Source organism: Ammospiza caudacuta, chromosome 13, assembly GCF_027887145.1.
Source record: "Ammospiza caudacuta isolate bAmmCau1 chromosome 13, bAmmCau1.pri, whole genome shotgun sequence".
Taxonomy (NCBI): domain Eukaryota; kingdom Metazoa; phylum Chordata; class Aves; order Passeriformes; family Passerellidae; genus Ammospiza; species Ammospiza caudacuta.
In genome coordinates, this window is record NC_080605.1 from 13061267 (window position 1) to 13074631 (window position 13365).

Below are 13365 nucleotides of genomic sequence, written 5' to 3' on the forward strand. Positions count from 1 at the left end.
AACTTAAAAGGATGAGTGCAGATTTTCACTGAAAATCTATCAAAGTTCAGTCAAATTACTGTCTTGTACTCTGTTTTTTGCTACTGTGTATTCTAATGCCTGAATTAGCACAACTCCTAATTTTGCTAGAAAACTTTCCAAAGGTCTGCAATCTACTTTTGTTTTTGTTTTGCTTTTAATTCCCCAACGGCAGAAGTTTCATATTTCACCCAGGCACTGGTAATTAGCCAAGGAAATTATTTTAAATGCCAGATGTCACATATTAAATATAAATAACCTATGACCTTGTGTGCAGAATGCAAGCCTATTTCCTATATGACTGCTGAATTTAATCTTCTTCAGCATAGGCTCTGTACTGAAATACTATCTTCCTCCTGCAGAACACCATTCTGCTTGCTTAAACAATGGATGTGCCTTGTTAGCTGGAAGAGACACGAAGGCTATGATAATTTTGTTTGTATGCCATTTGCAAATGAATTTAAGGGTAGTAAGTGTACACATTGAGCAAAAAATGTCCCTTGTTGTACTCATGCTTTCTTCAATAGCAGTTGTAAAAGGCATAACCATAGCTGCAGCCAAGGAACACTATCTGCTCAATCCAGGAGTCTCTCTCTGTGCTTTCTCATCTGCCCTTTCTATGCCACGCTGGTGTGTGGGGCTTTTAAACAGGTCCAGATTCAACCACAAATGGGAATGAGATCAAGCACAAGAAATGCAACCTTCTGTGTTATATTCCTAATTTGAGGCTGTTTGGTTGGTTGAATCATGCAGAACGAATGCCTGACCATGCGTCTTGCAAAGCCTATTCTGGCTACAGTTGCACAGCTGGCTTTGATTTGCTGCCCATAGGAAGGAGGGAGGAATCCCTATTACTCCAACACAAATACAGATCTGGGATGTGGCTGCAGATCCAGAATTCCTAGCTATCCAGTGTCGGATGATGTGTGGAAAATAAAACACAGCACAATGTAGCCCTCAGGTTTTTGGAGCCGAAAGTCACAACACGCCTAAAAAATAGCCACAGCCTGGAAAGGATTCAAATACCACAGGAAGCACGTTCCTTCCTTCTCCAGTCACATGCAATAACTCCAGCTCCTGACCAGATCAAGGTGTATCCCCATCTGGATACAATAACACAGCCTAGAAGCAACAAGGACAGAAACCACCTATGCATATTAAATAAATGAATAAATAAAGGAAACTTCTCCTCACAAAACCACAAGTGAAATAAAGTTGCCCTTGTTACTGCCACCATTTCATTTCTCAGTAGCCAACAAAAGCCAAATCAGCCAGCCATGCCCTGGATCTCAAGCACAGAGGTTGACATAATTCTCTGGAAATTGATGTGAGCTCACTCATGTCAGATGTTTTACCAACTCCCTCCCAGCCACACCCCAATTGCTCTTCAGCTGTGTAGAAGAGGTTTGAAGGTGTATTTCTCTTTAGTTTCAGATGCAGAAAGGATGTGCTTTCTGGCGCAGTACAACAGAGTTAGCAAAATGAAAGCTATGGTGAAGGCAAGATAAAAAGAAAGGATGATGTTGGCAATGGAAGAACAGAATTCAAAGACATACATCTGCTTTTGAAGTAAAAAGCTTTATAAAGCTTACTGTAAATAACTTACCACTTTACCTTTTACATGTTCTCTAAATTCTTACCTTGTTAGCTAGGTGGTCATGTCATAACCAATTGCTCTGTTTATTTTAGGATATATAGTCCATTTTCTTTTTCAATTGACAGCAGTGGGTAAGATTAAAAGCAATACTTATATGCTTATATTATAGCTTTCTGAATGAATAGTGAAGACAAGAAAAAAAGGAGACAAGATTTACTTCACAGTCAAGGGAAATTAACAAGTCATTAATATTAAAATCTTTAATTTAGCATATTCATTAGAAATATAGTCTGAGCATCTTATCAAAGAACATGGATCAAATACTTGTGTTCAAGTCCACCCTTATGAAGAGAACAAGTTTGATTGTAATTTTCACTGGGGACGTTCATAATGAACAATCTACTGGTAGAACAGGAAACTGCTGTGGTTGCTCCATTTGCTGTAATCTGACACAACAATTATTTAACAATAAGACAAAGTCTAATTCAGCTGCTTTGAAAAGCAAAAGATTACCCCAAAGTTTTTAGACAAAAATTAGCTGTTAAAAGTAATTTTATGTATAGTGTATTTTACTGACTGGTTCATCGTAGATCTGTTTTCATTCAAGAATGTATGAGGGTTTTTCTTAACCTCAGTTAATCCAATTACACATACTTTTCCAGCTTGTCTTGCTACGTGACCTTGGATTTAGAGATAAAAAGAGGCTACAGGCCAACTGGCTGTGAGCTCCTTATAAAGGTTCAGGCTTCCTTCAGAAAAGGGAATTGTCTACCTTAAGAGAGCATGAATCTTTGGTTTAAGTGTTGTAAGAACAGTAGCTGTAGCTGCTCATGTATTTTCAGTAAAGAAATAGCTGGTGGTGTGTGGGAAGTGATAATGGCAAGGACAGTGCTTTACAAGATAAGTAAAAAACATATGGCTGCTTTTGCACTAGAAGCAACTTCCCATTTTGGGCAAACTTGGGCAAACTCCTGCTGTCCCAAGTTCTGCAAAGTATTTTTTAATATTATGTGTTCTGTTTCCTCTAGAATTGCAATGTCACAAAGTAGCTTTTCTTTTAGGCTTGCTTTCTTCAGCACAGATTACTGACCTTCCTCAGAAGTGCACAGAGAGAGAGAATTCACAGAGAATTCACTGCACTCTGTTAAGAGCCTCTGGACTGAGGATTATTCACTGTAGCTAATTCCTCTTCACGTGAGCCTTCTTGTCTCACTTTCATTCACAGGCTCTAATGAGAACATCCAGGTACAAATGCATGCCTGGGATTCTGACACACCTGTTGGGATCTGCCTAAACAGCAACAAATATGGAAAGACCCTGTGCATAGAAACAATTGGAATTATTTTAGAATCAAACAATATTAACCTGGAGATGGCCATAGAGTCACAACACACTAACTAGTTCAGATGATTTTTCAACTGAGTAATGAAGCCTTAGAGATAGTGATGATATTTCTGGTTAATATGAGTTTCAAATTAAACTGTGAATATTACATAACTGGCCGTAAGCAAACTTGACTATTTGTGAGTAGTAGTTTAAATCCCATCAATTTCAAAGTTTCAGCTCAAACCTAAAATCTTCCTAGGTCATATGTATTAAGGATTAATATTTTCCTTATTCCACAGCACACAGTGACTATTTCATTAAGTCCAGTCATTCCTTGGACACTCCAGGAATGGTGACTCCACCGTCTCCCTGGGCAGCCCCTTCCCATGCTTGACAACCCTTCCCATGGAGAAATTCTTCCTGATGTCCAACCTGAACCTCTCCTGGCATAGCTGAAGACCATGTCCTGTCAATTTTGCTGATTGCCTGCGGGAAGAGGCCGACTCCCACCTGGGAGTTATAGAACAGGGATAAAGTCACCCCTGAGCCTCCCCCTCTCCAGGCTAAACCCTAGCTTCCCCAGCCTCTCCTCACAGGACCTGTGCTCCAGACCCTTCACCAATTCTCTGCCGTTCTCTGGACATGCTCCAGCACCTCAATGTCTTTCTTGAAGTGAGGGGCCCAGAACTGGACACAGGACTCAAGCATTAAGCTCCCTCAAGTTGTTCTATGATTTCTTAGAGTGCAAATTCTAGATACATCAGGACAGTCAGAGTTTCTGTACTGCCATCTCCTGCAGGGAACAGATGCTCATGCTGCAAGAGCAAATTCTGGTTTATTTTGCCCTTCTTTTTGTCTTTTCATCTTAGTGCAAGGCAAAACTATAGATTCTGGTATGTTATCGTGCAGGCAGAGCATCCTGAAGCTGCTGTGATCTCTCTGCTGACTGCTGGTCTCCCTTCATTGATGACATACATTGCTAAGGAATATTTTAATTATTTCCCTTATAGTTAAAAACTTTTAGATGCAGATCTCGCAAAATGCAAGACTGAGAAGACACTATTCCATACTTTTAAATTCTTTTTGGAATTGCTTTCGGAGGAGAATTCCCCACAGTTCTACAGCCTTGCTGCAGCAGCTGTGGTGACCAGAAAGTGAAGGGCACAAGAAGTGCCACAGTGCAAGCCAGGGTGGCTGGGCACGGGCTGGGCACTGAAGGGGCTGGGCACTGGAACGCGCTGGGCACTGAACGGGCTGGGCACGGGAACGGGCTGGGCACTGAATGGGCTGGGCACTGAAGGGGCTGGGCACTGGAACGCGCTGGGCACTGAACGGGCTGGGCACGGGAACGGGCTGGGCACTGAACGGGCTGGGCACTGGAACGGGCTGGGCACTGAACGGGCTGGGCACGGGAACGGGCTGGGCACTGAACGGGCTGGGCACTGAACGGGCTGGGCACTGGAACGCGCTGGGCACTGAACGGGCTGGGCACTGGAATGGGCTGGGCACGGGAACGGGCTGGGCACGGGAACGGGCTGGGCACTGGAACGGGCTGGGCACGGGAACGGGCTGGGCACTGAACGGGCTGGGCACTGGAACGGGCTGGGCACTGAACGGGCTGGGCACGGGAACGGGCTGGGCACTGAACGGGCTGGGCACTGAACGGGCTGGGCACGGGAACGGGCTGGGCACTGGAATGGGCTGGGCACTGGAATGGGCTGGGCACGGGAACGGGCTGGGCACTGAACGGGCTGGGCACGGGAACGGGCTGGGCACTGAACGGGCTGGGCACTGGAGTGGGCTGGGCACTGGAATGGGCTGGGCACAGGAACGGGCTGGGCACTGAACGGGCTGGGCACTGGAATGGGCTGGGCACTGGAATGGGCTGGGCACGGGAACGGGCTGGGCACTGGAATGGGCTGGGCACTGGAATGGGCTGGGCACAGGAACGGGCTGGGCACTGGAATGGGCTGGGCACTGGAATGGGCTGGGCACTGAACGGACCGGGCACTGAATGGGCTGGGCACTGAACGGGCTGGGCACTGAACGGACCGGGCACTGAATGGGCTGGGCACTGAACGGACCGGGCACTGAAGGGGCTCCCGAAGGAAGCGCTCCCAGCCCCAGAGCTGCCGGAGTTGCGGAGGTGTTCGGACAGGGTGCTCAGACACACGCTGGGGTGTCCTGTGCAGGCCCAGGAGCTGCGGGATCCTTGTGGCTCCCTTCCAGCTCAGCATTCTGTGGTTCTGTGTTTGCCTGACTGCCGCTGTTCCCACTGAGCCGGAAGGCAAGCAGCTAACAGCTTCGAGTCCCGGAGCCAGCATTTGTTACCCAAGCGACATTCCTCAGCTTACGCCATCCCACCTAATTATTCCGGTCATTAGCTGGAGCCAAGAGCACCACCTATTCACATGCGGTGTTTTAGAACGTAACGCTCCGCACGCCGCAAGGGAATTCTGCTCCTTCGCTCGGACGTGGGGCCGTCTGCGCTGTGCAGGAGGGGTCACGGAGCGGGTCCGGACCGGGAGCGGGCTCGGAGCGGGGCGGGCGCTGCCGGCGGCGGCGGGACCGACACGTGGCACCGCGCCCCGCGCGCGGCCCCGCCCCCCGCGCGCCGCTGGCCGCGCCCGATTGGGCGCCGAGCGCCGCCTACAACTCCCGGCAGGCTCCGCGGCGCCCGGAGAGCGGGCGGTCTCTCTCGCTCTCAGTCGGGCGGCGGTCACGGGGCTCTGTCGGTGCCGTGACGTCACCGCGGGAGGGACGGCCGGAGGACGCACGGACAGAAGGGGGAGGGCCCGGCGGGGCGGGCCGGGGCGGGGGGCGCTGCCCGGGGCGCGGCGCGGGGGCGGGTCCAGCCGCAGCCCGTAGTAGGCGCCCGCCCCCCCCCCGAGTGACAGAAGCGTCCGGGCACCGGAGCTCGCGCTGGGGCCGCAGTCGCCGCTCGCGCCGCCGCCCCGCCTCCGGCCCCTCCGCCGCCCGGTGTTATGCGGCGCTCCTGAGGGGCGAGCGCAGCCCGGCTGGACCCGGCGCGGCCCTGAGGGGCGACGGGGTCTCGCTGCGCCTCGCCGGCCAAACCCATGACTACGGCAAACTGCGGCGCCACCGACGAGTTCGACTTCAGGCTGATCTTCGGCGAGGACGGGCAGCCCGGCCCCGGGCCGCCGCTGGGGCCCGCAGGTGCGCCCCGGGGCCGGAGGGGTCGCTCGGGTTCCTGTTTTCCTCCGAACGAGGCGGGGAGGGCAGCGGGGACTGCGCCGGCCCTGCCGCTGCGGGAGGCGGCAGCCCGGGGGGAGCGGCGCCGTCCGTCCGTGCCTCAGGCCGCGGCCGCTTCCCGGCGCCGCTCCCGTTCCTCCCGCGGGACGCGGGGGCTCAGCAGCGATCGGCCGGGCCTCTCCCCGCCGTAAGAACTTTCTTTGCGAAAAGAAACGCAAGCGCTCGCATCGTGCGGGAGGAGCCGCCCCGGGCGCGGTGGCGCCGGCGGGGAAAAGGCCCCGGGTTGGATGTGGTGGCCCCACGCCCCCCGAGCCCGGGGAGGGACCGGGCCGGGAGCAGCGAGGTGTTAACGGGGCCGGAGCAGGGCAGCGCTCGGGCACTTGCGGTGAAAAGTTTCAGCCGAAGTGTTCCCCGTATATAGAACATCCCAGTGTGTTCTGCAGACTTTGTGTACGTTTGCACGGGCGAACACCGCGTGTCGAGATGTGATGGTTTTTTTGGGTCCCTGTGTACAGATGCACGCATACATCTCAGAGTGCTTCCATTTTACTTTGTTTTGTAGTACTGGAGCCTGAAAATCCCGTTTTAAAATGCTCGTATTTCTTGAAACTGCAGAAAACAAAGTATTCCCAGTGAATTGTGGCGTGAAGAATCAATAAGGACCAGCTGTGCCTTGTTTAGCTGTACCACAGTTTGATGGCTGCGTGCTTTATTTTCTAACATACTTGAAATAAGTTTTGATTGGTAATGGGCTGTCTTATGTCTAAGTGTTAGATGATAAGATAGCTTGAAACACGGCTGTATCCAGGCTAAATGATGCAGCCATGTTGTTTGGCTCGGTTGTCTGCCTAAGTTAATTAGAAAAAAATTTGTTTGATACAGTCTGTGTGAAAGCACTCAGGATTAACTCCTTAGAAAATCCCTAACTTTCTTGATGCTCATATTTAATTTGCAAATTCATTCAGATCAGGCAAGGCTTTGTCTATTTTCCATCTCAGTACAATAGCAGATGGTGTGTGTTGTGAAGGGGGCCTGAATTCTACATAGATAAGTGCATTACAGTATCGTATGAAAACAATGGAAAACATGTGAACAAATGACAACAAAAATAATTTTGACACCCCCATTTCTATTATTTTGACATAAAACTGGTTGTCTAAACTATGTTCCTTTGTTGATGACAGATGAGAATGAGAGAAGTAGTTTCTCAGAAAGCTGGAAATACTAGTGTGGGATCAACTCACTGTTCTATTTGTATTTGGGTAGCAGTCCTTAATAAGATGTTCAGATATTACTCTGAATACAGAGAATGTTCCATGCTTAAAAAGTCAGAACTGTTCTTATGTCAAATTTAAAAATGTGATATTTGGACCATGAACTAGTTTGTTTGCTCTAGCTCTCAGTAAGAAATTCTGCATGTGAAGCTCAAGTAATTTTACTGTTTTGTAGAATTCTGGAGATGATCTTGCCTGCTGTGCACAGATGTGGCCTTCGGGGAAAGGGTTAGAGTAGAACTCTGCCTTCATGTCCTCTGTTAAAAGTATTGCCAGAGCTCATCTATTCATTCTGCCCTTGTATTTTACACATGAAGAACTAGAATTCATATGAGAGGTCCCATATTGGAAATCTATTTTTTCCTTTACCCCTCTTCCAAATACATTAGATGAACAAAAAAAAAAGTTCTTAGAGCTCCCTAAAGCATCTATTTCATAATCCCATATCACTTCCTTCAATGGTGATGTCTGTTGTGCTGCAAAGTAAGCGAAGGGTGTATGCTAATAATAAAACATGTAGGTCACAGGGAAAGTTGCCTAATTTGAAAGAAATAATACTAAAATTACTCAGTTTTCCATGATCGTGGAGAACACCTAAAAACACATTCAGATCCTTCGTGCTTTGTCTCTAAAAGTTTGAGACTGGCATTTGGATGAAGGAAGTGTCTGGTACTAAGTTCTTGTGCAAATAACATGGAAATCTATGTTAATGGTGTCTTTTATACTGAGACTAGTGTTGTGAGGATTTTACTCTTTTATATATGTACACATGTAAGTATATACAGTTTCATATTTATATTTAACTGTATTTGTAATCAAAAGCAAGGCAAAGTGAGCTATTCTTTCATTTCCTTGAAATACTTTAGGTATCTGAACTACTAAGGAAGTGCTAGTGCCAGGCAGTAGATTATCCCTTTTATGATATTAAAGATTAAAAGAACAGTAAGAGAAATCAGCTGGGAACTTTAGTTATCCACAGAACAATTTCAGTGGGTTTCAGGATATCAGGACTGACATTTGTAGTTTTGTGCTAAGTGGCAGGACTTGAGACCTGTGTTCTGCATTAGTGCTTCTTTGCTTGATCTGAAAGTTGTAGTTCCTGCTGCAGAGGAGAATGCATGAAAGATGTGTGAAGATGCTTGCAATCCCTAGTGTAATACTGCAATCTTTGCACAATACTTGGATTGAAATTAAAAGGGGTAGCCCATTTCCAGTAGGTTTTGAGTGGAGGTAAAAATTTGCTCAGGTAATTGCTAAATTAAAGATTCTCAAAAGCTCTTCAGCTGCTTTTGAGTGGATGTTAGGTACTGAGCAAGAGTTTCTGCAAACTTGCTTTCTGTTTCTCTGTTTGTTCAGTGTTCTTATCCCAAAGAACAAAGAAATTGTCACTTGGGTTTGTAGTGTTGAGCACTAAAAGTGTTTGGTACAGTTCTGGCTACAGTTCTTTCTTCATCTTTTTATGACCAAGGAATTCAAGCCTCCAGTTCCCAAAGGTGATGCTGTAGATCACTCTGAAGTGAACCAAATATCTTTGCTTTGCTCTTTGTTGCAAAAGTTTGGGTAGCTGCAGTAGGATTGCATTGTGCCACCTTGTATCAGGAATGTCTCAGTCAGCCCGTGCATCACGGAACGTTCAGGTGCTGCACAGTCTGAGAGATGTCACTGGCTTGCAGCTGTCAGTGCCAGTGTTTGATGTGCCCTCTGGTTTGGGCTTTTTGGTGAAGGGACCTTTGGGATGTAATGGGTGACACTGGAGTAACTGAATTAGCTGGAATGCTTTTGTAATGGTGCCCCGATTCCCTTCACCACCACCAGTTTTGCAATTCTATTCCGTGTAATTTGGGTGAATTTGTCTAGAATTTATTAGGCAATTAAACTGCATTGAGTTTTTCACGCTGCTGAGGACACGTTATACTTTTTAAATGCCAAACTTATCAAAATGAAAGCAAATATGAGTTGCTGTAAAATTTTCTGAAGTTGTATTTTAGGGGTTCGTCTTCTCTTTAAAAGAATGAGTTTCTACAAGGTAAAAGCTGCACTTGGAGTATATACTACTAAGCTGAGAATTTGGGATCTTACAGGGTTCTGTGTCATGCAGAACTATTTCTTCCTGGTATATGAAATCACAACTAACTTAAAATTAGAGGCTGCAAACTGTTCAGTATGCAGAAATGAAGAGTTACAGATGAGTTATTGATGCTGCTGTTCAGCCTCCTGCCTAAAATGTTCCTGTTATTTCTGATTAAGTATCCTAAGAGCTAAAGAGGGGCTAATGATTTGTTACCCCGTGAAACAGTAATATGAGTTTCACCTTAACTTCTACCTTTTGTTCTTGGATTATGAAGTAGAGAAGGAGAAGTTAATATTTCCATGTAAATAATCTTCCTTGGTTGATTTTGTTTATTTGCTTTCCCACAATATGAGTGCTTTAAAAGAACTGATCAAACTACCCTCCTTGGGCTTCAGGTTCATAGTACTTATTTTATTTTATTTTATTTATTTTATTTTATGAAACAAGATGAAAATGGGTTCTTCGTATTTTCTGTGACTTAACATTTGGTTAGGTAATGTTTGGTAATCTTGTTACAAATGAATCTTATGATATCTCTTACTTTTCTTCTGAAGAGTATAAAAACCATCCCAGTTCTGTGATGAATTTAGCAACTGTTCAAAACATCTTTGTGAGCTGCAGCCTCGTTCTGCATACGGACACTGTGTTTGGATTTGTCTCTTTCACTGATTTACAAACTTGTACTCCTGTTCTCCTCTGAGATTTTTTTCCTGGAGCTGGTGGGTTATTGGTTTGTTACTGGATAGCTCGACTGAAATGCACATTTTGCTATAGTGACTGTTAGAGTAATGCCTGATTTTTCTGAAGGTTTTCGTGTCAGACCTTTCTCTGTGAGCATCCATGAGCTGCTTGGGCTGCTCTGCAGTTGTCTCCTGCCCACATACCAAGTGCTCTGAAGTGATGATGGCTGCTGGATTTTCCCTCAGCTAGGCAGAGTTCTCTTGTAGTGAAAACTGGCACTATGTATGTGTTATTTCATTTATGTGTGCCATAGAAGTCTTAAAACCATTGATTTATACTGAAACACCACCACAATACTAGTCTTTATAGCTTTGCCTTCATCATTAATATGTGAAGTATCCTTTTCCCCTTCCTAAATGTGCATTCATGACAGGTATTGCTCTCAGGGATTGTTGGTAGAGAGTAGAAAACTGTCTAAGCTGTTGACGGGAGTTTGCAGCATGGTTGAACTTTTTGTTCTTTTCCCCGAGGTTGTGATTAAGGTAAATAATCTTAATAAAATCAAATTGTGGTAAAAAAGAGAGAGTAGTCTTATAATTAGATTGAGTGGGAAATGAAGGGCTGGGTGCTGGCAGTAGCTGTGAACTTATGGTGTGAGTTGACTGAGGATTGCTCTTGGTGAAATTTGATTTTGTGCTCAAAAGAGCTGGTCCAGAACTGTTGCAAAGTTTGCTTTCCCTGGCTGAGTTAAGAGGAGCTTGTGAGACATCTTTTGAAGTCTGTTTACCAGGCTACCTTGCACACCTGTATGTTTCACTTGAAGTTTTATTATTTTTTAAATTATTTTGATTCTATTTAGATTTGGATATCTATATAAATAGGTAGGAGAGAAAGTCTTTGCACAAGATGGTAACTGTGGTTAATATATATAATTTGGGCCATCCATCTAAATACAGCTGTCTGTGCTGCTCTGTTAACATTTGCTATACAAAAGAGTGCTCATGTGGTTAAGAATAGGATCAGCTGGTGCTATTCCAACAAAGGAATTAATGGATAAGTTACATGAATCCATTTATTTTTTTTCTCTCTTAGATATAAGTGACACTTTCTAACAGAAATATTTATCTGATAACTGAGTATTAAATATATAGTGATAAACCACCCCTTGAAGGAAATTGAGCTACTATCATTTTATTCTACAAGGTGGTGGATGCTGGTATCTGCATGTAAAAGATTGACACACAGGGACGCAATGCAAATCAGTCATATAGGCTGTGGTTATATAATCTGCTGATAGGGGGGAGGAGGGAAAACCAAACAGCTGCATCTGGCCAAAACCAGAGGGTCTTGTGACTTCAAGATAGCTTAGAGAAACACTGAGAGAGACCAAAGGAGAATGTTTACTAAAGTGCTATCAATGGAGTCAAGGATTGCCTGGCAATTAAAAGTAAGAGATTAAGATGGTAATCCTGGCAAGCTGACATGTTTGAGTACGTTGTGATTTTTCACAGTATTCTGGATAAATTAAATCTTGCCTCTTTGAATGAAGCTTGACCAGGATGAGACTATTCAGGGAAAATACCAAAATCTTTTGTGTGGTGTTGCAAAGCAGTTGTAGTTGCAGCTAATCTAATTTGATAACTTTTCTGTTTTGGCAGTATGGTTCTTTGATCACTACATACTGCATTGAGAGTCACTAGCTAGTGAGTCACTATGTATTGCAGGGATTTTTAAAAGGTCCCCAGTTTGACAAAATGTCACTTATTTTGTTTGTGAATTCATAGTTGCACATCACTCTCTGTCCCCTTTCTTCCCAACTGAATTGTGGGCAGACTGTAAATGAAAACAAATCCTGAGGTTTGGGCTGAGGGAGATGGTCAGATACAGGTCAGCATTTGGGCTAGTGCTTTTGTCTTACGTATTTCTGAAAAGTATAAATTCCTTGCAGTTTCTCCGAGTAAAAAGTAGCCCTCTGCTTAAAACATGATGGTGCCATTACTTTGGTCTGCATTGTCCAACTGGAAGCGGTTTGTGAGATGCCACCTGAAGTGTAGGCAGCTCTGTGATGTTGCTGTGAATGAGAGAGAATAAATTGGAGTAGATGGGCCTGGGTCAATAGCGAGCAGCAGTTTGGCTGTTCCCAGCAATAACGTAAATACGGGAGCTGTTGCCTCAAGCCGCCCTAGTGGGCCAGGGAGGTACGTGGAGCAGCCTTGGCAGGGAGCCCAGCCAGTAAAACAGCATCCAAGTCCTTGCATTTGTCCAGGCATGCCATGTGGGCTCGAATGACAGTGGAATTCAAGATGAGTGAAAGGATCAGTAAGGCTAAGTAAAACTGAGCAAGCTTATTAAGAAGGCAGCGTTCTCTTCTACCTTTAGTACATCCATCTGTGAGTGTTCTTGTGAAATACTGGCAAAAGAGAACATTAAAAAATCATAGAACTGTTCAAAGTCATTCAGGGAAGATGAATTTGAATCTGAAGCACTGCAGGTCTGCTGGAAGGAGAGAAGAATAAACTTTCTGGAGATCTGACTACAAACCCACGACCTTTCAGCAGTAAAGTCATGAAAATAGAATTCTGTGTGTGGTTTGATTTGGTATTGTGTGATGATTTTGGTGGGTTTTTTTCAAGCAGAAACAAAACCTTCATTTGAGGTTGCATGAAAGATGTTTGTAGATAAAGACATGAGCAAGTACTTAGAGCTAATTTATTAATACCAAAAATGTTGTATCATATTATTTATATTAATATTTAAGTTAATAGGAATTGCATGCTTAAAAATGGTCTCTCAGGCTGCACTTTGAAGATGAGTCATCACTTCTAAAAGTGAGAAATATTTTTAATATAGAAAAAATTCTTCAATGGAGTTGAATATTTCTGGTGTTTTCTGTTTTTTTTTTTTAGCAGGTTGATGGAGAGAGTTAATGAGAATCTTCATGGTTTAATGTCTGCTAACATTGCTTTTTTGGGAACAAATGCTGTGAGAAATGGTTTTTTAATCCCACATTTTAATGGTTTTAATGGTTTTGGGAAAAATGGAAGGATAACTTACACATACTTTGAGAGAGGTAGTATTTGCTCTGTGCTAGAGGGGGAGTGAAATTGTGCCTGATTGTTGTTGGGCTGGGGCAGAAGCTGTCACCTTTTAACTCAAGTTGTTGTACAGAGTAGCCCTCTGTGTCT

The 13365-nt window shown here is 45.0% G+C and overlaps 1 protein-coding gene across 2 annotated transcripts in view; it reads left to right on the forward strand.

The window, feature by feature from the left end:
- Nucleotides 1–5910: 5910 nt before the first annotated feature.
- NFATC3 (nuclear factor of activated T cells 3) overlaps nucleotides 5911–13365 on the forward strand; it is a 64303-nt gene continuing 56848 nt past the window's right edge. For both annotated transcript variants that reach the window (XM_058813348.1, XM_058813349.1), the window contains exon 1: nucleotides 5911–6118. In XM_058813348.1, the coding sequence (XP_058669331.1) occupies nucleotides 6019–6118 (100 nt within the window). In that variant the 5' untranslated portion in view covers nucleotides 5911–6018. The remainder of the gene's footprint in view (nucleotides 6119–13365) is intronic.